Below are 27,595 nucleotides of genomic sequence, written 5' to 3' on the forward strand. Positions count from 1 at the left end.
AGCTAGAGCTTCAGTATGGATTATAAATATCAAAACTTGGTAAAATATGAGAAAAACAGCTCTGTGAGAATGGTAATATCTGCTAGCACACCTGTGGGATTTTAAAGAGCATTGTAGCTAATGATACATTAAATAAGGACATTTGAAGTTTGTAAAACTCAATACATATGATTTATTTGAAGCTTGCAATATATTTACCCTGTATGTAGGAGTTTAGCAATGACTAGGTAAAAAGGTCCACCACAGAGCTGACACTGTTTTCTATTTCTAACAACTAACTTAACGGGTTAGACTACAGCTTGCGTTTAAGGTCTAGATTGATGTTTTTGTTTTTGCTTTTTCTCACAAAATTCTCACTTATTGGAAATTAAACTTTTAGCCTCTGAAGTTCAAACCAATGGGAGCATTCACTTGGCTATATATATATATACTCAAGTATAGCAAAACAACACTAATAACTCTAGATGTCTACAGATGAATTTTTCCCATGACGATGCTTGAAACACACAAACACAGCTGTGTTCGCCACAGTGCCCTTTTCAAAGCCACCTCATGGGGTTGTCCCATGGGAGATGACGTGAGAGATAGTTCATCCCACAGCAGACATTTGGAACCTGTCAGCCTTTCCCTGGAGGTTTTAGTTTCAATGCAGGACAGAAACCCTCTATCGAGATAAGAATAGTTCAGGGAGCCAAGGTTCTTTTCTGTGGTGGGCATTTATGTACTAAAGTTTCAGCATTTTATATTATTATATTATGGTGGGGCGCCATCTTGCAAAAGAGCACTCCACAGTTATTAATATCAGACTGAAAAAACTACACACACTGCAGATACATACTGGATTAAAATCACTCCACAATTATTACTGTTAGACTGTTAAACTACACACACTGCAGATTCATACTGGATTAAAATCACTCCACAATTATTACTGTCAGACTGTAAAACTACACACACTGCAGATACATACTGGATTAAAATCACTCCACAGTTATTACTGTCAGACTGTAAAACTACACACACTGCAGATACATACTGGATTAAAATCACTCCACAATTATTACTGTTAGACTGTAAAACTACACACACTGCAGACACATACTGGATTAAAATCACTCCACAATTATTACTGTTAGACTGTAAAACTACACACACTGCAGATTCATACTGGATTAAAATCACTCCACAATTATTATTACCAACTTTTAAAGCTACACTTTAGATTAATACTGGATTAAAATCACTCCATTAATTATTATTAACTGACTGTAAAAACTACACACACTGCAGATTCATACTGGATTAAAATCACTCCATTAAGTATTATTAACTGACTGTAAAAACTACACACACTGCAGATTCATACTGGATTAAAATCACTCCATTAAGTATTATTAACTGACTGTAAAAACTATACACACTGCAGATTCATACTGGATTAAAATCACTCCATTAAGTATTATTAACTGACTGTAAAAACTACACACACTGCAGATTCATACTGGATTAAAATCACTCCATTAAGTATTATTAACTGATTGTAAAAACTATACACACTGCAGATTCATACTGGATTAAAATAACTACACAATTATTGCTGTCAGACTGTAAAAACACACACACTGCAGATTCATACTGGATTAAAATCACTCCAATAATTATTATTAACAACTTTTAAAGGGTGGCACGGTGGTGCGTCGGGTAGCGCTGTCGCCTCACAGTAAGGAGGGCCTGGGTTCGATTCCCCAGCTGGGTCCTCTCTGTGTGGAGTTTGCATGTTCTCCCCGGGTCTGCATGGGTTTCCTCCGGGTTCTCCGGTTTTTTCCCACAGTCCAAAGACATGCAGTCAGGCCAATTTGACATGCTAAATTGCCCCTGGGTGTGAGCGTCTGTCTGTGTGCCCTGCAATGGACTGGCAACCTGTCCAGGGTGTACCCTGCCTTCCGCCCAATGACCGCTGGGATAGGCTCCAGCACCCCCCACAACCCTGAGGGAGAAGCGGCTTAGAAAATGGATGGATGGATGAATGGATGGATGGAACTTTTAAAGCTACACTGCAGATTCATACTGATTAAAATCACTCCAATATTATTACTGTCATTGTGTGAAACTACACATATGGTAAATTTAAACTGGATTAAAATCACTGGTCTTGGCAGTAATCACGCCAGTTACGGCACCTCCCCAGGTAAAGCTAATGCAGCTCCACAGGACTTATATGGATAGGAACTATAAAAAGATGTGCACTTCCTGTATGATTTGCTCAGAGTTGCACCTTAACCTCAAAGCCATTGTTTAATTTCACATCCAGTGTACTGGTGCACAGAAACAAAACAATGGAAACTGTGTCAATGCCCAGTTATCCATGGACTGAACTTTAAAGCCTAATCCTGATTTGAAGCAGGACAGATAGTCTCTCGATGAAAATCACTACAGTTCAGGGGGTCTTGGCTCTGTCCACGGACGGTCTTTGTAAAGTAAATGTATTTTGATGCCAAGTGCCTGGTCCGTGGCCGCATCCTGTTCCAGTGCTCTCAGAAGATTATCCTTTCATTTCTGTGCTTCTTGAAGGAGGCTAAGGAAAGTCTGCTGTAGAGGTTTCTTTGGCCTGTGTTTCTGCATGCCTTGTTGGCCAGGTTCCTGGTCTTTAGTTCTGCTCTGGGATCTTTGCTGTTTGGCTGTTAGAGGAGGTGGACATTGAATGCCCTTTCAGTGAGACGGCCTTGCTTCAGTGTGGGTGTGTAAATGAACTCCATGAATCTTCTGGCTGAAGAGTGATATTTACCATTTGCAACCTTCATGCCTGCCATGGTTTCAGATTCTCCAGAGGCTTCCCTACTTTAAATGCTTTCTAACAAGATTTCTCCAGCTGACATTGGGTGACACCTCACTCTGTATGAATGTCACTGTGAAGACAGCATGGTACCATTCAGAAGTTTGGAGTCACTTAGCATATGATTTTTGCTTTGTTATATAATTCAGCAGGCGGCACAGTGGCATGGTGAGTAGCTCTGTTGCCTCACAGCAAGAAGGGCCTGGATTTCATTTCCCAGCTGGGCAACCAGGGTCCTTTCTGTGTGGAGTTTGCATGTTCTCCCCATGTCTGCGTGGGTTTCCTCTCACTGTCCAAAGACCTGCAGTTAGGCCAATTGGACATGTTACATTGCTTCTAGTTATGTGTGATTGTGTACGTCTGCCCTGTGATGGGGTGTGGCTAATATAAGGCTCTGCCTATAAAGGGTATATATACACTGGTTAGCTAGTGTTTCTACACTTATCGCCCATTTTATCAGCTATTTATTATATAGGTCTGCTTTTTACTACAATTACAGACTATAGTCCATCTGTTTCTCTGCATACTTTGTTAGCACTCTTAACCGAACCACCACAGAACAGGTACGCATTCTTGAAGTGACACTGAAGTGATGGTGGTGTCAATGCTGTGACACTGAAGTGGTGGTAGTGTCAATGCCGTGACACTGATGTGGTGGTGGTGTGTTGGTGTGTGTTGCGCTGGTATGAGTGGATCACAGCAGCACTGCTAGAGTTTTTAAACACCTCAGTGTCACTGCTGCACTGAGACTAGTCCACCAACCAAAAATATCCTGCCAACAGCATCCTGTGGGCAGCGTCCTGTGACCAGTGATGAAGGACTAGAGGATGACCAACACAAACTGTGCAGCAGCCGATGAGCTACTGTCTCTGACTTTACATCTACAAGGTGGACTGACAAAGCAGGAGTGTCTAATAGAGTGGACAGTAAGTGGAAACTCCAGCAGCACTGCTGTGTCTGATCCACTTCTAGCAGCACAACACATTCCAACACACCACCATCACATTGGTGTTACAGCATTGACGAACAGGGTGAAAAGGGGCTAACAAAGCATACAGAGAAACAGTCTCTAACTGTAGAACTACAAGGTTCACCTATATGATAGGTGGCTAATAAAATAGAGAACTGGTTATCATAAAATGATTAATATTGGTGCCAATCCCATTACCTTCATTTGGGTACTGATTCCTGAAAAATGCTTTTTTATGATACCTTTTGTCTACACATCAAGATATAAATCAATACAGTTCTTGCCGAAAGTAAGTCAAATTAACAAAGGCAATTGTATTGACATTATACTTTATACTTAACACATGTAGAACATAAACTTTTGAATTTAGTAAATTGAAAATGTTTTTTTTCAGTGCTTTCTCAGTGATGTCTTCTATTAATTCTAATTATGAACTGAAAGTGGGCATGGCTTAAACCAGAAATCAGGGCACTGACCTTTATAGCAGGCTTGCAGAATGTTTTTTAGACCACAACTCATCAATCTAGATGTTGTAACAGGCATGCTTGTGGGTTCACAGGTGCTAATACTGACTAAGTAGGTACTGAAATTTTATACAGAATGACACTGTGGTAATGAAGTAATTTAGTATTTACCATAAAGGTGTTAATTTCCTGGCCATTCAAAGTGGTTAATAAGTCCACTCAATGCATGTATCCTGCCACCTCTCACTGTTACACTTTAAACAGTAGTGCTGCTCAGTGTGCACGCAGGATAGGAGTGATGCATAGTAAGCAGCATCGTTTCTGTGCTTATATTGGCTATCAGCCCATGTTGTTCCCTCTGTTATAGTTTTATCACGTTCTGCAGGCTTGCTTACGGCCCCATAAAGTTGGCAGTGTCAGACGAAGCGACCGGCAGATGCGACTGCTGTTCTGTGAAACTTCGCTTATCCGAGTGAACGACTGAGCTTAGAGCAAGTGCTTTACTCTGAAAAGTATTCATCATGAGGCTGCAGCCACTGGGAAACGTGTGACTCGGTCAGAAAGGAGGATATGAATGGCTCAGCTAGACCAGCCTCTGTCTGCCTAAAGGCCTGGGTCTCATCATGCATTCTTATACGGTATATCCCCAGTTATTGTAACAGTTACAGTCCTATACAGTGTATACCTGTATGTATACCTTTCACTGGTTTCACTGATACTGTTTTTTTTTACTGGTTACTTCTAGTATTTGTCACTCGCATATGTGTGTGTTTAGATGTTAACACTGCTTGCCAAAGGTTTGAGCATCCCATAGCATTGATTTTCTTAATAATTATTATTGTTATTATTGATGTAAGATTGTCCTTTATTATTTTAAGTAATAAAATACCTACAAAGTTGTTATTAACATAAAATAACTATTTTACAAATACACTGTCTTCTTATATATTATATTAATCTTATATATTATGTATTATTATTATTATCATTATTATTATTGTTATTTTGGTACCACTTTGGAATAAAACTACCCTTCTAAAGGGATCATGAATGATTTAAAATTTATTTATTAATGTTATTACTTAGATCATAAACACTTTATAAATCATTTATAAGCAGTTATAACATCAATAAAAAAGGTGAGCTCATACATCTGATGAATATGAATACATGATGAAGCTGCCAGTTTAATGCTGGCTGATGGATTAAGATCAGCAAGCATCAAAATCAGAACTTTAATTGTATAAATGAACGTGGGTTCGCTATTAGACGGTCAATAGCCCTTTTTATTTAAGTGTTATAACTGCTTATTGATGATTATATGGTGTTTATGATGTAATTAATAACCATTAATAAACTAATTCTAACCAGTCAGAAGGGCAACAGTGATCTGATGTTGGTTTAATAGTGAACCCACCTTCATTAGGGTCGTGAGAAACGCATAAATGCATAAAAATACTACATAAATGTGTTTATTGCATTAGTTTTTTGTTACTTTGCCTAGAACTTTTATTTAAACAAAATAAATAAATATAAATATATTTTACTAAATTACAAAATGTTGTTAGGGTCGATTTTGACCCAGGTATAATTTAAGGTTAGAGAACAATAATAAATTCCAAAACTGAAATCATAAACACACTGTAAACCAAGACCCACAGCCAGCTCTACCTCCAAACACTTGAGGTTGAGTTAGGGGCTTCTGGACAGACATGCCCAGGCATGCACAGCCAAATCAGTTCAGAGTTGGTGCTTTGCAGAGTATACATCTCCAGCTTACAGCATGTGACAATGAGAAGAAGATTTGATGTAAGCCAAGTTCTGGATCATATATTTGATGATGATGAATCAGAGGACACACAGCAGCAATCTGATACAGATGAGCAGATTTCTGAGGAAGAAGATGATGTAGAGTATCAACCGGAAGACACAGACACATCTGATCAGTCTGATGAGGAGGTCACCGGTGCTGAAGCTGCTCCCGCTCCTACCGAAAGATTCTAATCCAAAAGTGCTATCTGTTGGAGATCAGAACCTCCTGACATACATGGCAGGGCAGATGCTGCAAATGTTATCAAAATGATCCCTGGGATCACAAGGTTTACTGTGACAAGTGACATCAAGACATGTTTTGATCTGTTTATGCCACTATTGTCACTAAAAAGGTTATTATTGCTATGACAAACCTTGAAGGAAAAAAAGTTCATGGCAACATGTGGAATGACATTCTTGAGGAAGATCTGGATGCCTACATTGGTGTTCTTCTCCTTGCCGGAGTGTACAAATCCAGCAATGAGGCCACTGATAGTCTCTGGGATGCATCGACAGGCAGGAATATATTCTGGGCAACAATGTCACTTCAAAAATTTCATATGATATCAAGAGTCCTCAGATTTGACAACAGATACACCAGAGCAAAATCTGACAAACTTGCTCCCATCAGGGATGTTTGGGAGAAATGGGTGCAGCTCCTTCCACTGATGTTCAACCCAGGGCCAGAGGTAACAGAGGTAACAGAACGTTTTCTCCCTTTTTGTGGAAAATGTCCCTTCCGGCAGTACATGCCCAGTAAGCCAGGCAAATATGGAATAAAAGTCTTGGCAGCCTGTGATGCAAAAACTAGCTATGCATGGAATTTACAGATTTACACAGGCAAGTCTGCAAGTGGCATACCTGAAAAAACCAAGGAAAACGTCCTCGATATGACTTCTGGACTGCAGGGTCACAACATTACTTGTGACAATTTTTTTACCAGCTATGACCTTGGACAAGAACTTCTCAAAAGGAAACTCACCAGGGTGGGCACTGTAAAAAAGAATAAACCTGAGCTGCTCCATAAAAGGACAGGGCTCCACTTTCCTCAAAGTTTGTTTTCACAGACACCACCACTGCTGTTTCATACTGTCCAAAAAACGACGGAATGTGATTCTGATGTCCACTCTTCACAAAGATGCAAGTGTGTCATCAGGAAGTGACAAAAAGCCCATAATTAAAAAGCCCACAACAAAAACAAAGGAGGAGTGGACAACCTGGACAAGCTGACTGCCACTTACCCTTGCCAGCGAATGACTAGGAGATGGCCAATGGTTGTATTTTACAACATCCTCGATGTGTCTGCATACAATGCATTTGTGTTGTGGAACCAAATTCACTAAATTGTAGGATAAATTATTGTTTTTAGGGTATCTGAGTGGTGATTTAAGACACGGGTCAAAACCGACCCGTTAACATAAGAAAGAGTAACAGAAAGTTAACACTAGAGGAAGGTTAAACCTTTTGGTCTTGAACTGATTTTCCTTGGTCTTTTCCATCAGTCAGCATTAAACTGTCAGCTTCCTCACATGTTCACACTCATCAGATATAACAGCTCACCTTTTTGTTCATGTGTTATAAGTGCTTATTAATGATTTTGAAATAGTTTTTGACCTAGATAATAACTCTTCATAAACTTATTTTAAACCATCCATAAACCCTTTATAAAGGTATTCTTATTCAAAAGTGGTAGCATTATTATTATTATTAGCATTATTATTATTATTAATAATAATGATAATAATAATAATATTAACAATAATAATTTTATTGTAATGTGACTATGTGGTGTGATTCAGTGGGTAGTGCTGTTGTCTCACAGTAACAGGGGCCTGGGTTCGGTTCTCTGGCTGGGTGGCCAGCGTGAATGTGTATGTCTGTCTGTCTCCCCTGTGATGGACTTGTGACCTGTCCAGGGTGTATCCTGCCTTCTGCCCTATGAACACTAGGATAGGCTCCAGCACCCCCATTACCCAGAATGATAAGTGACTTAGAAGATGAAAGAATGGATGAAAGAATTCCAACATTTTATCAAAATCTCTACTTTTTTATAAATGCAATTACATGTGTAAATTTAGATTGGCTTGATGTGTGCTGTGGAGAAACATACTGACTTTTTTTCAGTGTTAGGCGCTTTCCAAAATGACCAGTGAACCTATATGAGTAATCCAAGTTTAATGTGTAATGTTGACAATAACACAGCAGTAAATCTAAAAGAAATCTGGTGTCTGTTTTGGTACAGTGTCCTACATGTACCTCTTTGCCATAAATATAATTAAAAAAATAGATTTTAGGCCAAAATCTTACTGCAAAACAGTTATAAAACAATATCACAGACATTAGACAATTAGGGAGTGTTTAGAGGCATCAAACTCTTCAGATGTCTGGTTCCCATCATCATCACTGTGAACAATTCTGACTATGTAAGTCTCTATAGAACAGAGCATTTCACACCAAACCTCTCTGAATGAATTTGCTTACAGCTTGATGATTTAAACATGCAGACATAAAATGTATGACCCCCAACACATTATTACCATTACAAAAGACATTCAGAACATTACATACATGTAGATGAATTATGTTATATATGTAGTGTTTTTGTTTTTGCTTAATGTATTGTGATGGTGTAATGAAAAAATGTCAGATAATTATAATGACATTAAATGGTTACATAGGCACATGCTTATATTTGTGTTTGGGTGTGTGTGTTTGTGTTTATGTTTATGTGTAAGCCTGTGTACTGAACTCTTTCGGCAGCTTATCCAGCCAAAGGTCAGCCCTGTTAAAAGCACAGGCAGGGGGATCATGCAGTAATTACTAGCGCTAATGCCATTTACTCTTTTGCCACTCTGGCTGGATTAGTGTTAGTGTTGCTGCTGTGCTGATGCCTCAGCCCCATTACTGTCAGCTCACACACTTGACAGTCACACTCCTGTGGGCCGGCTGCCATAGGGCCTGAACGGCGGCTGAAAGTGGGCCGGGCGGCGGCTCGTTGCGGGGCTTTGCGTTTGCTTGTTTAATGTAATGGAGATGACGTGCAGGCCCTGGCAGCCATGGTAGCGCTGACTGCAAGGGAGGAGTGTGTTGATGGATCTGTCAAGTGCATCTGCGCAAAGTGTGTGTCACAACGCAACTCTTCTGTCAGTCTTGTCGCCCGGTGCTGCGCGGTGTTTTGGCTAAAGGAGGGGAGGGATGAAAGCTAGCAGGAGTGAGTGAGTGGGGGGAAAATGGGGATGTTTTTTGGGGGTTGGAATAAACTAGTGCTTTCTGGCTGTTTTTTGATGATGTGGTTTTTGTGTAACAATAGCTTTATCTAGTTATTACTAGATTTGTGCAATCTGATATGTTAGCGACATAATTGTCACAATGTACATTTTTGAGTATTAATAGTATTTGAATGCATTATTAAGAAGACCACACCGGCATGTTGATGGGGACCCTGCAACTGTTTTTGTGCTCTGATAGAGCTTGTCTGTTACTGCAGTTACAACCCTGCAGGTGGGTGAAAACAAGGATAAGATTAGCGGTGGACTGGATCCGTATTTGTCCAGAGTTCAGAACAACTTTACATATGGATCGTTGCTGTCAGAAGAAAACCCCGTATCTCCATTTTTGCCTTTTTCAGTTTTTGACATGCTTTGAAAATGCCTGTTGCTCTTCACATTGGGTGTAAATTTCATGATGAATGGATTAAAGGAAACAACCCAAAATGACTTTGAAAAAAAATCTGGTTCGATTGACTTACATTAAAAGTAAAGTAAGTTTTTTCCTTCTCTTGTAAAGTTACCATTTTGGAGATATAAGATTTTGTTCCGACAGTAGTGATATATATATATATATATATATATATATATATATACACCAGCTATGCATAAATTCAACTGTAGGCTAACTGTAACAGAAGTGTTTTTATGTTGAGCCTAGTAGTTACTAAATATTTGCTCCTCCTCCTGAGCAGATGTAAGCTTTGAGGAAACCATCAGAAACCACTTAGAAAGCACAAAAAAGACCAAAAACATTTTGGTAAAAACTCTAAATGCTATGCTGTGATTTTACTTACAGCTCTAATCATCCCCCTGGTTTAAACTCAGAGCATTATGTTAATCGCTCAGCTCCAGCTCAGTCAGTCTCGGCAGCCTAAACTACGGCTGCTGTTGTGTCATTTTATTCATTATCGTTTATCTCTTCCATGCTGGATATTTTTTCCATTCTCAACTGCCACTGCATTTCCATGGCAGCAGGCTTACTGATTGGCTCGGAACATGCTGTAGTCATGTAAAAGTGACGTACACATTAGTTATTTGTTACTATCTGAGACATGACTTACGGATTTGAGGTGCATCCAAATGTAATAAATCGATTGCTGAAAACGAACTAGTGTAACTAGTGACTTTGTAAAGCCCAAAGCTGAGTATAAATCTACGCAAACCTGGTGCAACCCAGTCCAGCTTCTCATGAGAATTTTCTGTTCCACCTTAAATGGTGCTGCAAATCCTGCTGAATTCCGAAGGTTGGCAAATATACAACTGACATTAGCTTACCTCAATAAGTGCATCCTTATTCAACAAATACCTCAAACTTTCACTTGCCGATGTTTACTGAGCAGCAAACGATCAGCACGGCAAAAATGAATCAGCCGGAGCTGGAGCTGTTGAACACGCCTCAATGGCTAATCTAATCATGTGTCTCAAACCATACACACTTCTGCACTTTATGTACTACTCTAATGAGCACACTTCTCATGGTATATGTGCTATTTTTTTGCATACTATAATAAGTGGGCTAGTATGCGGTTTGGGATGCTGGAATAATGACACGTGTAAATCTCACTGCTTTTGATTTGTTATCACTACAGCAAGAAATCGGGGAAACACACTCAAATATATCAGTTAATATGCTTTAAAAATGTTATTTAAAAAAAAAACATGTTTTACTGCCTTTGCTGGATCAGCTATGGCTTTGTTATTACATTCCAAACCACCACCACACTGCTGAATGAACTTGATGTTGTTACCAAAATGGTAGCAGTGCAATTATGAGGCCATCAGGATACTACTATCAATATCATGAGTATCGTCGGTGTTTCTAGAACACTGCACAAATAATAGACAGCCTGTATGAATATTAGCTGTACAATAACAAGTAGTTGATTGGACATCAGACCATTATGATGATTTTTCCCCCACTGTTCCTCCTTAAGAAGCTTATATTTGCATTAATACTACTACTACTACTAATAATAATAATAATAATAATAATAATAATGAAAACACATGGCTTTTTTAAAACGCAGTACTAGTGTTGTGTTGGTCTATTTTGTCTTATTTGTGTAATGAAAAATATCTGTGATTTTTTTTTTTTAATTTGATTTCTTTCTCTTTTTATCCATATTGCCCACTCTAGTTTGTTTGCTGTTTCTTGTTGTTCATTGGTTGATCTTGACAGGTGTGAACACTCCACCTGTACACAGGCTCACATTAAACAAAACGAATCCAAAAATCAAGGTTCTTAGTTGCCTTCCAAAGTCAAACCTGTTTCAGGTTCTGCTGGTGGAAATGCATCTTTACAATGGTCTGCAATAACATCACAGGCAACGCAGCATAAAGCATGCTTTTCTCTTCTTCCAGCAGAACATCACTGCTGTGTTCTCTGCATAATCAGCTTTTTCAAACATTTCACTCATGACAGATTCTTATACTGGTCTTGCGGCACAATCTGCTGCTAAAGCTCAGTTTCCTTCAGTAGAACATGTGCATTGTCACTGTTGGAACAAAAACATTAATCAGACCCCAGTAAAATATGATTGGTTATTTTTTTTTTCCTGTGCCAAAGTGACTGGACACATGCATTAAATTTCCAAAAGTATCTGGACAGCTAATGAATGAATGCAGTTACTTTAAGGCACACCAGTTGCTGACAGAAGCATTTAAATGCACACACCCAGCTTGTGAAATCTCCGTAAAAAAGCACTGACCAATAGAATGGGATGTCCTGAAGCAAGCGCAAGGTCACCATACCCAATGCCATTAACTAGATGAGGAAAAAAGCCCCCCAGCACTTGGCTTTGGAGCAGTGGAACAGCACTCTCTGGAGTGATGGCGCTCCATCCAGTACCTTCCATATAAATCAGCACCTGACCTCATTAATGCTCTTATGGCTTCAGTCAAATCATCACAGCAATGTTCCAACACCCGGTGTAAAGCCTTCCTCGAAGAGTAGAGATGAGAGAAGAGTTACTGCGGCAAAGGGGAGATAAAGTCCCTATTAATACCCTTGAGTTCGGGAGAAACTTTGGATGCACAGGCATCAAAAAACTTTTGGAGATGTAATGTAGTCAAAGCATAAAATCAAAAATGCTGCAAATATAGTAGATGGAGTGCTGTGTGTATGATGTGTGAATATCACTGAGCTGAGTGCATGTGTGTGTGTGTATGTGAGAAAGAGAGAGAGAGCGAGAGGTACGTGAAACTACATAAAAATGATAGATTTTAACAGGACATGCTCTTTGAATATTCATAGATGCATAAATATGGAAATGTGAAATCTGTGTTAGTAAATGGAGCCCCAGGAAGGGTATTTTTCCCAAACCCAGTATTATAGAAATGCCTTGCCCGGAAACAACTCAGCAGAAATGTTCAGGCCCTGTCCACGCCCAAAACACAACCTGCATTGTAAAACTAGCTGTATTATGGTAATTGAGATGGATTATAATATTCATGCACAGAGCAATTACAGTACAACAGTGTATAATTGATTTGTAACCAACTAACAGAAGTGCGCTAGTCATAGTGTTTCATTTTTAAGGGTTACAATGTAATTACTAGTTAAGAAACCCTCAGTGGCAGGGGACAATTACGAGTGGACATTTTTCCCTGCCTAAAATAAGTTGGTGTCCCTTTGGTCACTCTGAGGTATGTGTTTATGAGCATTAGTTTCATTGTGTTCAGTTAGTGGTTGACGCTGCTATGGAGTGCTGTAAACACACAGCTGCCTTATGCAGCTCCACTTCCACACACCTTTTATTCTGGATGAATGTTGATCTTTGTGTAAGCACTGGTTTGGGTAATTCATGCAGGTGCAGCTTCACTCCAGTTAATACACAGTAAAGGCTAATTGCTAGGCAAGGGCTCATTCGACCCAGCCTTTCTTTTACAAACCCAACAGCCTGCAATTATTCAGCACTCAAGCGGTCAACACATGCAATGGCATGACCGTAACCCAGCCTCTATCTCCTCCCAACTGGCCGCCGTTAACCCTTAAATGCAAGGGGGGGGGGTTCTTCAGTAGTTTGTATATACAGTCATATGCAAATGTTTGAACACCCTAGGTCATCTCACATGCTTATTACAAGGGAAAGTAAGTTAGCACATCCTCTACAGAGAACACACTTAAATAGGGCATTTTTCTGTGTAGTTAGTTTAGTGCACAGTTTCTGTCACAGAACAAAACCTTTTATATCCATTTTTGTTGTTTTTGACATAATTTCAAAATGTCTGTTGCCATTAAAATTAAAATATGCTTTTTCCTTCTACTGTAAAGTTACAATTTTTGAGATGTGAGGTTTTGTTCCGACAGCCGATGTTTATTTAAGTTTAACATATTAGAATAATTAAAATGTAAAATGTTCCCTTAAGTTTGCATATGTTAAATTTAGAAAGTAATGTAATTAATTTAAGTAATTTATGTGTGCAGAAGTGCTTCCTGCAGAGGATGTGTCCAGTTATTTTCTATTCAAAGCATGAAATTTGACAAGGAGCACCCGAACTTGTATATATACCTGTACCTCAAGGTTACTGGCAGCCTAACATTTATATGTACCACATATTAATCTACAGACTGCAATGTATTTTGCTAAGGTTTGATAAGTTTTGATAAGTTGAAATAAAACAGTAAGACTGTTTTACATAAGGAATAATTTTGTAAATACAAAAGGAATAATATAAAAAAAGGTCAAAGGTCAATCAAATACTAAACTAACTAAAGTAATATTTGATCAGCTTACAAGGAAATTTGGTCATTTTGCTGCCTTACTATGCCCAGTCTCTAATCAGCGAACCATCACCAGCAGAGCAGCATCACTTGGAGCGTCAGGGAGGGGGTAGGGGTGCAGGACCATGACCTAAGGGAGGGAGACGAATTTTATGATCAGTTTATGTCAAAATATTATAGGTTTAAGTGGTGCTACCTTTTCACAAGGACTGGTTGGACATTTTTAATTTGCATTCATTATTTATATTGTGATTAAAAATCATTAAAACTGGCATATTAACAAGCACCATAGTTACAAATACAGTTGATTAGCCATGTAACTGAAAACTACAATACAGTTGAACTACAATGTTGTTTGATTGTGTCATTACCCAAAGCAAAACAGTGTTTTAATCTTGCATATTGGAACACTGGGTCAAATATAACTGAGTTTGGGGGTCATATGGCCTGTTAACCTTTGCTAAACAGAGTGTGATCTGACCACTTTCCTTCCCTATAACTGTGGTGAATTAGTATTCACTCTTGTCGCCTCCAGTGCTCCACCTGCACTGTGTTTGGACTAAAGAGATGAGGGCTGGCATGAGTGTGAGTGAGAAAGTAGAGAAAATGGGATGGAGTGCACTCTTGGTGTGTGGCTAAAACTTTTCTGGCAGATTTTGGAAGCAAATTCGCTCGAATTGCATGTGACAAGAGTTGGGGTGTTTAGGTGGATAATGTGCTACAATATCATATAAGCCTCCACCGTTAGTTGCTGGTAAAAAGGTGGAACACCTCATTTTGAAATGTCAGTGGACACAGCCATCAGAATATTACTCGATAAAGCAAAGTCTTGTCTGGCTTGAAACTACGGTAAATGACGACTAGTCAACTACTTATTCGAATAACTAGTGAACTAGCAAAGATGAGTGTCCGACCTCCACAGACGATGACCTCTGCTTGATGTCTGCGGTGACGGGTATTATTGGACATGCCCTGATGCCTGGGGTTGAAGCTGATGGACTGCAGCCAGGGTCCTCTGGGATGGCTGGTCCAGCTCACAGCGTTCCGGAGGCAGTGGAGAAAGCTCCCCATGTTCAAATACCACTGCCCTACTTCTCCTGTTTGCTCTGCTGCGACCAGTGCCAAGAGAGAACACACTCAAACACATAGGCAAATAGACATAATGGTAGAGCTGGTAGCTTTTTTTAAGGGAAGCTGAAGTTTACTGTGAGGTAGGGAGCTAATGGGGGTACAGTTTCTGCTGTAGTAACTCTGCAGTGCATTACAAATACATTCCTGCATGCACGAGATTCCCTCCAGATCTTTACACTTTCCTAGAGTAATTGGGATGCGTTTACAACTGCGCTGATGAAAATAGCTTTCTGTAATGAACAGAGCTCTGTTGGTGTTTCTATCTTGTCTCTTTTTTTAAAACTGGCTTATTTGTGATGGTGAAAAACAGTGCAAACAAGGACAAAGCAGTACACTAGTCCTTGCGTAGGTTCTTGTGTAGTGTAATTTGAATATGAAAAGGAGCCTGTAGAGTGCTTGGAACAGTGTCATCCGTCCTTAGGTACACTTTAGTCTCTGTAGTACATGAAATCTCTCATTGTAGGTGCATGAAAGCAGAAAAAGCGCATCACACATCACTGAAGATTCAGAAGAGCACTGGAGACTATAGCGAAACTCTCCATGGAAGCAGCTCCATCTCATTCATGTCAGATGATCCTGCTCTTTGCAGACATCTAAGGAGCTGGTTGCTCTGGTTCTTTGTGAATATACACACTGAGTCACCGAAAGAGCAGATGAGCATATTTTACTATTCAAAAATCAATTTTGGCTTGAAAAGTATCTGCAAAGCAGGTGGAATGAAAGAAGGTGAGCTGTAACGAACCCACCTTAAAGCTGTGTCAGTCAAATCAAGCATTCAAATCAGTGAAATCTTGCAAATTTGAATTATTTCTGATTTATTTCAGCAAATTCATAGTTTGTTGGATTATACTTGTGGAACAGTATTATTCTGATTCATACTACATTAACATTTATCTGAATTTTTAAGCAAATTTTTTCTTCTCAAATTAAATACCTAATTTGGTATTTATAGTGCTTTTTTCTTTCATACCATGACATATTGGTATCAGGGAGGGTCTAGTGCATAGGCGGGGTTGGTGGGAGGTGAAACATGATTTAATTAAGTTGCCTTGCAAAAACACAGGATCATTGACAGTTAACAGTTATTAAGTAGCACCAACTTGTTTAATTAATGCCAGCACCAACGCATTTCCAAAAAGTTGGGACAGGGACATGTTTAACAACACTCTATAAGTGCTTGGGAACTAAGGAGACTGACTGCTGTAGTTTTGAAAATGAAATGTTTTCCTATTCTTGATTGATAAAGGATTTCAGCTGCTCAACAGTTTGGGGTCATTTTTCATTTCATAATGCAGCAAATTATTTCAGTGGGTGACATGTCTTGACTTCAGACAGGCATGTTTAGCACCTAGACTCTTTTCTTTGAAGCCATGCTGTATTGTCATGCTGAAATAAGCTAGGCCCTCCCTGAAAAAGACGTCATCTGGATGGCAGCATATGCTGCTTTAAAGTCTGTATATATCATGATAGCATTAATAGTGTCTTCAAAGATGTGCAAGTCACCCTTGCCATATGCACTAATGCATTCCCCATCATAGATGCTGGCTTTTGGATTATGTGCTGATAAGAAGCTGCATGGTCCCTCTCCTCGTTAGCACGGAGAATGCGGCTTCCATGATTTTCAAAAAGAATTTCAAATTTGATTAATCTGACCACAGGACAATTTTCCATTTCACTACAATCCATCTTAAATGAGCTCAGCCCCAGAAAACGTGGCAGTGTTTCTGGATTCTGTGTTCATAGAGTTTCTTCTTTGCATAGTTCGCATCTTCTTTTGCTGAGTTCATGCTCTTTTATACCCGGTCATGTTGTTGACCTGTTGACCTGTTACCACTTAAGTCAATTATTTGTGAGACATTCTTCCATATATATATATATATATATATATATATATATATATATATATATATATATATATATATATATATATATATATATATATATGACATAGTATTCTGGAAATAACTTATGACCTACCCAGGTTACCCTAGCCTTACCCTTACCCTATGAATTGCTGGAACAAGCTGGAATACGATAGCAAATACCTGGAATTATTATACATTCATACTACTTTTATGTTATAATCATACAAGTATTCCAGAAACACCTTGTCAACCAGCTATATTAGCTTAGCAACACCTTACCAACTACCTATCAACCACCAAGAGATGCCCTAACAACAAGCTGGAATACAATAGCAACTACATGGAATTACTATACAAACCCTATTAAGTTATAAAAACTGCTGTGATTATTAACATGGTCTTTTACGAAAGGACATGTCAGAACACTTTAGCATTTACACTAGAATTTTTATGTGGTTATATGCATCCCGACCACCTTGTTTGAATGATCAGTTTGTAATGCATCTCCAAGATGCACAAGAACATGTTCACACCTGTACTTAGTGCTGTTCACTTATGATTGGATCACCCAGGGTGTGTGATTATGCCAGATGTAAAAGGGGCCATAGTTATGCCATCTAATATAGCTCTTGACTGACTGCATATTATGCCTCCTGTCACGTACATAACAATTTATAGCTAGTTGAGAAGAAACATGTAGAGCAGTGCTTCGACACTGCTAAAATGAGCACTTTATTGGGACCTTTAATGCTGCTAAATGAAAGGCTGCTGCTTCTGAGGTCAATATAGCCCACACTCTTTGCCCACAAGCTGTTTTGCACCTGAGCTCTGCGACGTAAAACTCTTCATTGCAATTTCTATTCAAATGAATGCAATTTTGCTTCTGACATTGAAGTGTAGAAACGTTAACTGCAGCTTTAGTCTGTTCTTCAACAAATAGCAGACCTAGAAGCAAGCAGTATAGAGGCACACTCTCTGAGACTCAGTCCAAGCAATAATTACTGCACATTTCATTGATTCATTCCAGCAAACATGGCTGATGTGTTGAAGGCTGGCTTTTGAAGCCACAGTCAAAGAATTCACTATTTAAAATGGATCAGACTGAAAAATGAAAAAGGGAGTGTGTTACTTTCCTGCAAATCCGTCTGAATCAATACAGCTTTTTTTTAGCAAATAAGACATTTTGCATATCTGCTTTTAAGAATTCGGATGCTGAGTAATATTGTGTGTGTGTGTGGAGTCGCAAGCCGCCGTTCTAGTTTATAGCGCTCTGCTTCTTCTCCCAGGATGTCCTCATTACGTACCCTCTGTGCCACTCCATTAACAATTCATATGGAAAACAGCGTAATGCCCCAGTTTCACTTGCGAAGGCGCATCTTCCATTGTATATCCAGCATACAGCCTGGACATGGAGCGTGTTGGGAGGTTGTATTAAATATTCACTTGGACTAGGATGCTCAGTGCGTGCTTTTACTGGGTTTGAAAGGCTTTGTGGCCAGAGAGGGGTTAATTTTTACACACTGTGTCAAACATCCACGCACTCTCTTGTGTCCTCTCTGAAATATTAATGCATCCTGTCAATACGCAGAGCGAGAGGGAGAGCGAGGGAAGGCAGTGGGAGGGACAGAGCAAGAAAAACTGGATTTTTATTCTTTATTTCTTTCTTGCATTTAAATTAGATTCAAATAATGGAGTGTGATTAATTGCATAATTTTTGTGTAATCACAATTAACCATGTTTTTTTTTATTCACACAAATTTTATACTAAATTATTGCTTACGCTTGTTCATACAGCTCCTGTATTCTCAGTACAGTGGAGGCTCCTAGGTCGAACGGCAGATTTCCACTTTAATTTTGCTTTTGTTTGTTTGATACTCATTGATTTTTCTGTATCTCTACAATGAGCACTGTCTACCATAGTCTGTTAATGATGTTGCTTTAAAAACCAATTAAAAGTTTTATTTGAATGTGACAGATACAATCACAGATTCTATCATAACAACATATACTGTGCTTCAGCCTGCACTACCACATTTGGTTCCAAGGTTCAAACTACAAAAATGTGTTACATTTGTGACATTACTAATTTATCATGTTAATGCATTATTAATCCATTAACTTTGACACTCCTAGTTTAAAATTTTGCTTAAATTTAATTTTTAACCCATCTATTTTGTGCTCATCACATTTGGCCTAACTGTGGCAGATTGCCTTAAACCTTTAAGGCTGACATAAAAACATGGCTTTAATCTCATGTTCTTTACTAAATCACTTCTCAATGCTGTGTTTGTGTTTTACTTGTGCAAACATTGTATTAATAAAGCTGAACATTTGTAATTTTAACTGCACATAAATAGGAACATAAGTCACACTTCATTCGAGTTTTGTCCATACTTGGAAAGCTGGGTTGACAAATTAGACCAGATCAATCTCCAGCAGAGAAAAACACAGTACATGGGAGCAGATGAAATCATAGTCTTAAACAAGCGAAGATCGAAACCAAGAGATGTAACTAACATGCAAACAAAGTCAATAGGAAATTATTTGATAGATTAAAAAAGAGAAACAAAGCAAGGTCAAGCACAGGATAGGCATTAAACAAGAAAACGGCTCAGTATGCACAGAAGGAGGCAACACTTTGCAAAGTAACAGTGAAACAGACAGGTTTAAATACACAGGTCTACAGGTAATGACAATCAGTACTCAGGTGACTTGGATCTACTAGTGGTAAGTGGTGGACGGAGTCACGTGACATACTGAGGGGTCTTGCGAGTTCGTAGTGAGGTGAGTGTCTGACTGCGAACCAGTAAGCATGACAATACTTTTCTTAAACAAAATAATAATAAGCTCTTATTGACTTCAAATCTGCTTTGAATAATTATGTATCGCTGTACTCAGAAGAAAACCTCATATCTCCAAAATGACAACTATATAGGAGAAGGTAAAAACCTACATTACTTTAATGTATATGAGTGAAACCCAACTTTTTTCCAAACATTTTGGGCCCTTCATCATGTAATTTACACACAATTTAAAGGTCAAGGTCATTTTCCCAATATGCCAAAAACTGAAAAATGTCAAAAATGCAGGTACAAGGTTTTGTTCTGACAGCAGCAGCAATATGTTTGCTACGACAGAATCAAAGCTCGTCCACAATAAAGAAAGCCTCATGCATCTTTTATACGGTGATAATGACAGATTTAAACAAATGTAAGTGACCATCACCATATTCTCAGAATGGATCACCAACAAGATGCTTGGCTTGATAGAGTTAACAGATTCAAAGCATTAGGTACATTATAAGCATTGCTTCTAGTAAATTATCCTCAAATCTCACGTTAAATCACTTCTATTTGTGGCAGGTGGGAATCTTTCATCCAATGGGTCAGTTTTTCATATACAGCAGTTTATATTGCAAAAGTTTCATGAAAACATTATGCAAATAAGAATTTGTATTGGCTTGGTTTGGTTTGGGTAGAAGATGCCACTGCAGCACCAGCTAATGAGACTCCTCGCTGCTCTCTAACGTGATTTAATTCAATTTGGTCCCTTTTCCCAGCGTCTGGAGTCCATAGCAGTGGTGTTGTAATGAATTCCATAAAGACCTATGGAAAAGCATATGGGCCAAAATCCCTTTATGTGTGCACTTTTACATGCATTTTCCTGAAGCACCAATCCCTCATATTAAAAAACTGAACATGGCAGATCCCGAGGAGGCGACTGTGTGTAATTCGTCTTCCTTTATCCCTCTTATCCCTGCCCATGCTGGGGTTGACTCACTGCCTCATGCTGAGAGAGAAGATGGCAGGTGTGGAAGGATGGTGGAAGGGAAGTGTTAAGCCACCCGTGCTGGAAGAAAAAGAGAAATGAAGCTGTATATGCTGTATGTATATTAAAATCTATATACCAAAAATAATAAATAAAGTGCTGCATCAGATTTGCTTGATTTAAATACATAATTAATGTGGGATATTATATATGTGGAAGTGATATATACATTTGAATCAAGTAAATTCATGCAGGACTTCACACAGGAATACATGCTCATTGTCCAGTGGGAGAAAAAAACCTTCTTAACTTTTAATGTGATATTATGTAAATAAGATTTTATTCAAAGTGATTTTGGACAAGTTCTATCCTATTCATCATGAAATTTTCACATAATGTAAAGAATAAATTATCCAGAAAAATGAAAATACACTTATTTTTTAGACAGCACATATAAATAAAATTGTATGCATGTGCCTGAGATTGTATATGTATAAACTCACTGAGTGCTTTATTAAGAACACTATAATAATACTGGGTAGCCTCTATTCCGCATGTCACGTATCCCATAAGATGTTGGAAACATTCCTTTGAGATTATGGTCCATGTTGCTTGGATCATGCAATTCCTGCATATTTTCTGGTGCACTTTCATGCTGTGATACTCACTGTACCACATCCCAAAGTGTTCTATTAGATTCAGATCCAGTGACTGGGAAGACCAATGAAGAACATTGCCATGTTTATCAAACCACTTTGAGACTTTTGCTTTGTGACATGGGTCATTATCATGCTGGAAGTTGCCGTTAGAAGGTAGACATTATGGCCATAAAGGGTTGCATGTGGTTAACAACAATACTCCAATAGGGTGTGACAATCAAATTACAATTGATTGGTATTAACAGGCCCAAAGTGTGTCAACAAAATATTCTCCACACCATTACACCACATCCACCAGCTTGGACTTTTGACATTGCATTCATGCTGTTGGTTACAAATTTTGTCCCTACTATTTGAGTGCCTCTATATGAGCAGATATCAAGATTCATCAGACCGGGTTGTGTTTTCACTCTTCAGCTGTCCAGTTTTAGTGAGCCTGTGCCCACTGCAGCCTCAGTTTTCTGTTGGCTGACAGAAGTAGGGCTCAATGGAGTCTACACCTCTAAAATAATGCTACGTTATGCTTCTATGCAGTTGTAATAGTATATTAGCAGTAAACTAATGCTTTTGCACACGAACATTCTTTGTCCATTCTAGATTCAACATGGGCGTTTGATGCTTGTAAAAAAAAAAAAAAAAACTAATATGCTTTATTTGAACCTCATAACATCCATCCAATCTAAGGCTTATTATTCAGTAAATACTGGGACTTCAGTGCAAACTGGCTGAGCTATTCTTAGGTTATAGAAGTGTGTAATAAAACTTTGGGCTCACTTGTGGGCCCTGGCCAGTTTCCTTTCCTAATTATGTTGGTAGATAATCTGGTGCATAAGGCCTTCTGATCAGTTCCTGAAGTCCTAACCAATGGCAGAGCTAGCTTGGATGTATCTACCTAGATAGCCTGGGGGGAAGTTAGCATTCTGTCCCAGTGGGTACGAAAAAGAAAGTGAGAGAGAGAGATAGAAAGAGAGAAAGAGAGAGAGAGAGAGAGAGAGAGAGAGAGAGAGAGAGAGAAAGCTAGTGTTACATAAAGAAGGCAGCTTCGACTGCTGTACAATCACAGTTTTCTTAGTTAGTTGTCTGGATAATTCTCTCTCTCTCTCTCTCTCTCTCTCTCTCTCTCTATCTCTCTCTCTCTCTCTGAAGGCTTGTCATGGCTGCGTCTGTAATGTAGTCAGAGCTTAAGCTGGTCTGGATGCATCACAGAACACAACGCCTCTCACTCAAGCACTCATGTGCTCTAAACCCTGCTTTTCCTGCCATATCTCTTTTGTGTGCACACAAAGCACGAAGCTCAACGCTTCCCCCTGCTGGCTGAGTGGGGTAAAATGGGTCCTGCATTCATCCTCTGTCCTCCTTCCTCCTTCCTCCTCCTCCTCCTCCTCCTCCTCCTCCTCTGCAGATGACAAGCCTCTTTCATCTCTCCACACGCAAAGCTTCTTGATATTCAGAGAAGGGCTGTATGAGGCACTGAAAATAATTACATTTATGTGCTTTTATGTAAAAGTTATTAAAATGGAAGCACAAACAATAAACAAAAGCAGGCCCAAATCTAATATTCATTAGCATCCGCAGTGAGTGATAGCACAGGAACAGCGATTCATATTCATATGCAAAGGGGGGAAAAAGGCCTGTGAGTTGGCCTCACAGTATCATATATAAATTTGTGCAAGGCAGAGGCGAGTGTCATATTTGACGTGGTGGAGGGCAATTAAAACAAGCACACTGCCGGCGGAGATGGGCTGCAGCATGCCACACTCACACATACTAGTCTCTCTCTCTCTCTCACTCACTCTCTCTCACTCTCTCTCTCTCTCTCTCTCTCTCTCTCTCTCTCTCCCCCCCCACTCTCTCTGCAGCTTCTGGCTGTCCATATTATAGAAGGCAGTGGCAGCATCGTTTTATGATGCTAGATTGCATTAACAGCATTAAACACATTATAGAGCCTAATTTTGCTCTTTTGTAGAAGCACTTGGGAATTAAATAAATTATCTTTGAATCCTACTGTCATGCTCTTTTGCTTGTGGCAGTTGGTAATTTTTTAATCCACTGGGTCAAGTATCCATTTTTATATGTGATTAAGTAATTAGATACTCAATGCCACTGTATGCCTTGTCATAGCTGCAAAAACGGAGAGTAATTAAAGATTGCAGGGCATTTAACAGCATTATGCAAAAAAGAGCAACCAATTGAATGTTGCTTAGTCATCAGTGTAATTATGCACATTGTAATGAATATCATAAACTAATATGGATATGTTCTCTTCATTATAATGCTGCAACTTCTGCTGTGTGTAACCCTTTAACAAGCCACGGGCCCCAGGGTGTGCCCAAAGTATTATTACATTCTTCTATAACCTAAGAATAGCTCCATTAGTTCCTGTAGCTACTGAATAGTAATATGTTGTATGTAATACGCCTGGGATGTTAAGGGTTAACTGAGGGTTAACTATATTGCTGAGGAAAATCATTAATATATTGGAGCTACAACCATGTCAAAAATGAGAAAAAACTTTGAGAACAAAAGAGAAATAATCTGCTATTTTTTTTTCTAGAACCCCTATGGGGTTGCTAATAGTATGTTAGCACTAAGCTGATGCTGGTGCACATGGACATTCTTTGGCTGTTCTAGATTTAAAGCAGCCATTTGAAGCTTATAAAAGACATTCCATATATCATTGCTGTCTAAATTAAAACAAGTATCTTCAAAATAGTTATTTTACAGGAGAGTTCAAAAACATTGCTTGCTTTCAATATAAGTTAATGGATTTTTTTTTATTCTAAGCCATTTTAGAGTATTCCTATTGGTCCAATCATCATTAAATTGTCACACAATGTAAAGATCGGCTGCTGAGCTCAAAAGATGTAGAAAAGTAAAAATAGCAAAAAATGGACATACGTGTTTTATACTAAACCACATTTTATCTTATACTAGTTCATATTAATCAAAGTAGTATGGCCGTGTTGTTATGCAATGTATAGGTGTGTTTAAAAAAGAACAAACTAACTTGTGAACCTGAAATGCCATTTCTCTCAGCCAACTCAAATGCAAGCTCCCTGCACTTCAAGGGCCCAAGACTAGCCCATGAAACTGGTTAGCACCTCTGCTGGAAAAACAAAACAAAACAATAAAACCAGGATTTAAACCTGATATGTTTGTTTTCTAATTGGAATCGACTTACTCTTTACTATTAGAGACCACCAGTTTATTGTAGGACACCTTTAGGAATCTCATTAGGACACCCTATAAAATGCACCTAGAATCAGTCCCAGGTCTCCTGCTAACCCATTAGAACACTGTTACCCCGTTAGGAAAACGTAGTATGTCATCAGTGACTACTGGACCACCAATATATGGATATACCAGAAACTTTTCATCTGATTTGTTTTCAGCAGGAAAGTCTTTCGATGTGGTTGGCAAATTCACACTCAATCCAATCATCATAAATCTGATGAGCCTTTGCTATTCTCTAATAACCTGTACGGGAAATTTCTCCTTGATCAAGTTTCTCAATGTATCTTATTAGAGTCAATCTGTCTTTTGCTCCTTTGTAGCAGATCGAATAGACTTCCTTTCTGAAACTTGGTTGGCTGCTCTTCTCAGATCTTCAGATGAAGCTGAGCCCATATTTGTTTTGTAGTTTTTTGGCATGATGAAAATTCTGCAGTGTCACTATAACAAAACACACATGATTGCATTTGATCAAATTAGATTTAAGTGAATATACATTTTATTTTAATTGTGGCATAATTTACTCCACAAACCCCCATTATGAGAAAACTGCTTCACACATCAATTAACACTCACAGTTATGCTGAAGTTTATGGCCTCATGATGAAGCTTATACTGTCATAAACTTCTACGTGACAGTGTCTCAAGCCTGTGTATTCATTTTAACATACAAGACTGATAACATTGGTTGGTATAGTGTCATGGGTAACACCCCTGCCTTCGGAGGTGGATGAAGTACACAAATCATGGACTTGAGTTAAAGTAGAGATACCCAAGGTAAAATATTACTCCAGTAAAAGCAGAAGTCCTTACTCTAGAAAAAGTAAAAGTACAAAAGTATTTGCCTTCATATGTACTTAAGTATCAAAAGTAAAAGTACTTAAAGAGTAATTATGGCTCTGATGTCCTGTTATCTTTTTTATAACAAGACTCGCTTCATGAACTCATTAAAGGTGAAAGTCCTCCAGTGTCTCTCTTGGTAAACCAGTCTTTTAATAGAATGTCATTAATCAGTGACGCTGATGTCTATTAAAATGATCATAAGCACAAAACACAGAACACTTGTTTTAACTCAGGTTCACAAATAAGTTTTCCTTTATTATATTGCATCTGTATTGCATCTGTAGGTCTCTGTTCATAAACATAAACTAACCGAAACTAATTTACTATAAAATGAAAGTGTTTGTATGAATTAAGAAAAAAGAAACAACTACATATGTGTACATATTTCTATGTTGTGGTCTATTTACACAAAGGTAGGTTAGTTCCATCATTTAGGTAGCTGCTGCATTGACGTTGAACCCTGTGCTTGCACTGGGTTGGTATGACCAACAGGTCAAAACAAGCTTAGAACAAATTGACCGCTGTGGTCTGATTGGTGTTTTTGCTTTGCACTTCTTTTGTTTTGACATGTTACATTTTTATACACACAAAAACCAAAAGGAGATATTTGACTTTGAAATGTAGTGGAGTGAAAGTAAAAAGTCGCCCAAAATGGAAATACTTAAGTAAAGTACAGATACACGAAAAAACTACTTAAGTACAGTAACAAATTACATTTACTTAGTTACTGTCCACCACTGCCTGCCTTCTACGCTGTAGACTGGGGTTCAATCCCCACTTGGGTAAGCACTCTGCACTATTCCAATAAGAGTCCTTGGGCAAGACTCCTAACACTACCTTCACCTACCTGTGTAAAAAAAAAAAAAAAAAAGATCAAATTGTAAGTCATTCTGGATAAGAGCGTCAGCCAAATACCATAAATGTAAATAACCTTTATAATTTCATCACTCTCGTCACATGCTCATCTCAGTCAGACCTCCCTACATCTGTGGTCACATTGTTATTTCTGTGTATGACTGTTTAAATACAAAGGGTGGCTCATTTTATGCACTGGCTCAATATACCCTGTTCTCCACTACAGTCCTGTGGAAAAGTTTGAACACCCCTGGTCACATTACATGTTTTGTTGATTTTTAAGTAAAATCAACAGAGAGAACACATTTTAGGTGGAATGTTATTAACAATTTCTGTTTATTTTCTTTATTTAACATATTGGAAAAAAGAACAAGTATTAAATTGCAAACGTTTAGCCATAACCTTAGTATGTTTAATATTTTGTATTGTATTATTTCCAATAGTGGTAAAATTCAAATCAATAAAGCAGTAACTGTGCATTAAAATCTGCAGAAATATTTTCTCTGTAGATCAGGAGTGTCTAATCTTGTCCACAATGGGCCAGTGTGACTGCAGGTTTTCATACCAGTGAAGCAGGAGCTTGATCAGCATGATCAACAGTTTGGAGACTGAAACCAACCAATTAAACAAGTGTGATCAAAAACCTGAAGTGGCCTTTTACAGATGGGACACCCCCTGGACACCCCTGCTGTAGAGGATGTGTTCATTTATTTTCACTTAGACAAAACATCATTTGACTGGGTGTTCAAACTTTTGTATACACCTGCATTACTACAGCAGGCAGAAGCCTGGTTAGATTTCCACTCATTTTTGCAGTCAGTGACATATTTATGACTTTATCATCTCATAAATTTATCCCATCAACCTGATTGGTTGATTCCACCATCACTTTCACAATCACCTTGGTTATTAATCTGACTATTAAGGCCTTCAGTTCAGCTCCTGAAGCCCTGACCAATGGGAGAGCTGTACCTAGCTAGATACCATTGGAGCAATCCTGATTGAGAAATCCAGAGTTTACTAAGAGGTGTTTCAAACTGTTATGAAAGTGTTATGAAATAAGTGCACTGTTACACAACAAAAGGCATTATCATTATGTTAAATGCAAATGAACTAAAACTTACTGACATGAGTTTCTTTCTATTTACGCCATTACTGAAAGCCTGAGGGTT

At 38.5% G+C, this 27,595-nt stretch overlaps 1 protein-coding gene across 2 annotated transcripts in view; it reads left to right on the plus strand.

Annotated features, from left to right (window-relative positions):
• Window positions 1–27,595, plus strand: part of si:cabz01090165.1 (uncharacterized protein LOC100333421 homolog) — a 285,056-nt gene that overhangs the window by 220,503 nt on the left and 36,958 nt on the right. The window contains exon 3 of one of the 2 annotated variants that reach the window (XM_037540221.1): window positions 20,869–20,950. The exons of the other annotated variant lie outside the window; for it this stretch is intronic. Coding sequence (XP_037396118.1) covers window positions 20,934–20,950 — 17 coding nt within the window. The 5' untranslated portion in view covers window positions 20,869–20,933. The remainder of the gene's footprint in view (window positions 1–20,868; window positions 20,951–27,595) is intronic. 2 annotated transcript variants of the gene reach the window in all.

Source organism: Pygocentrus nattereri, chromosome 7 (genome assembly GCF_015220715.1).
Source record: "Pygocentrus nattereri isolate fPygNat1 chromosome 7, fPygNat1.pri, whole genome shotgun sequence".
In the NCBI taxonomy this organism is placed as follows: Eukaryota; Metazoa; Chordata; class Actinopteri; order Characiformes; family Serrasalmidae; genus Pygocentrus; species Pygocentrus nattereri.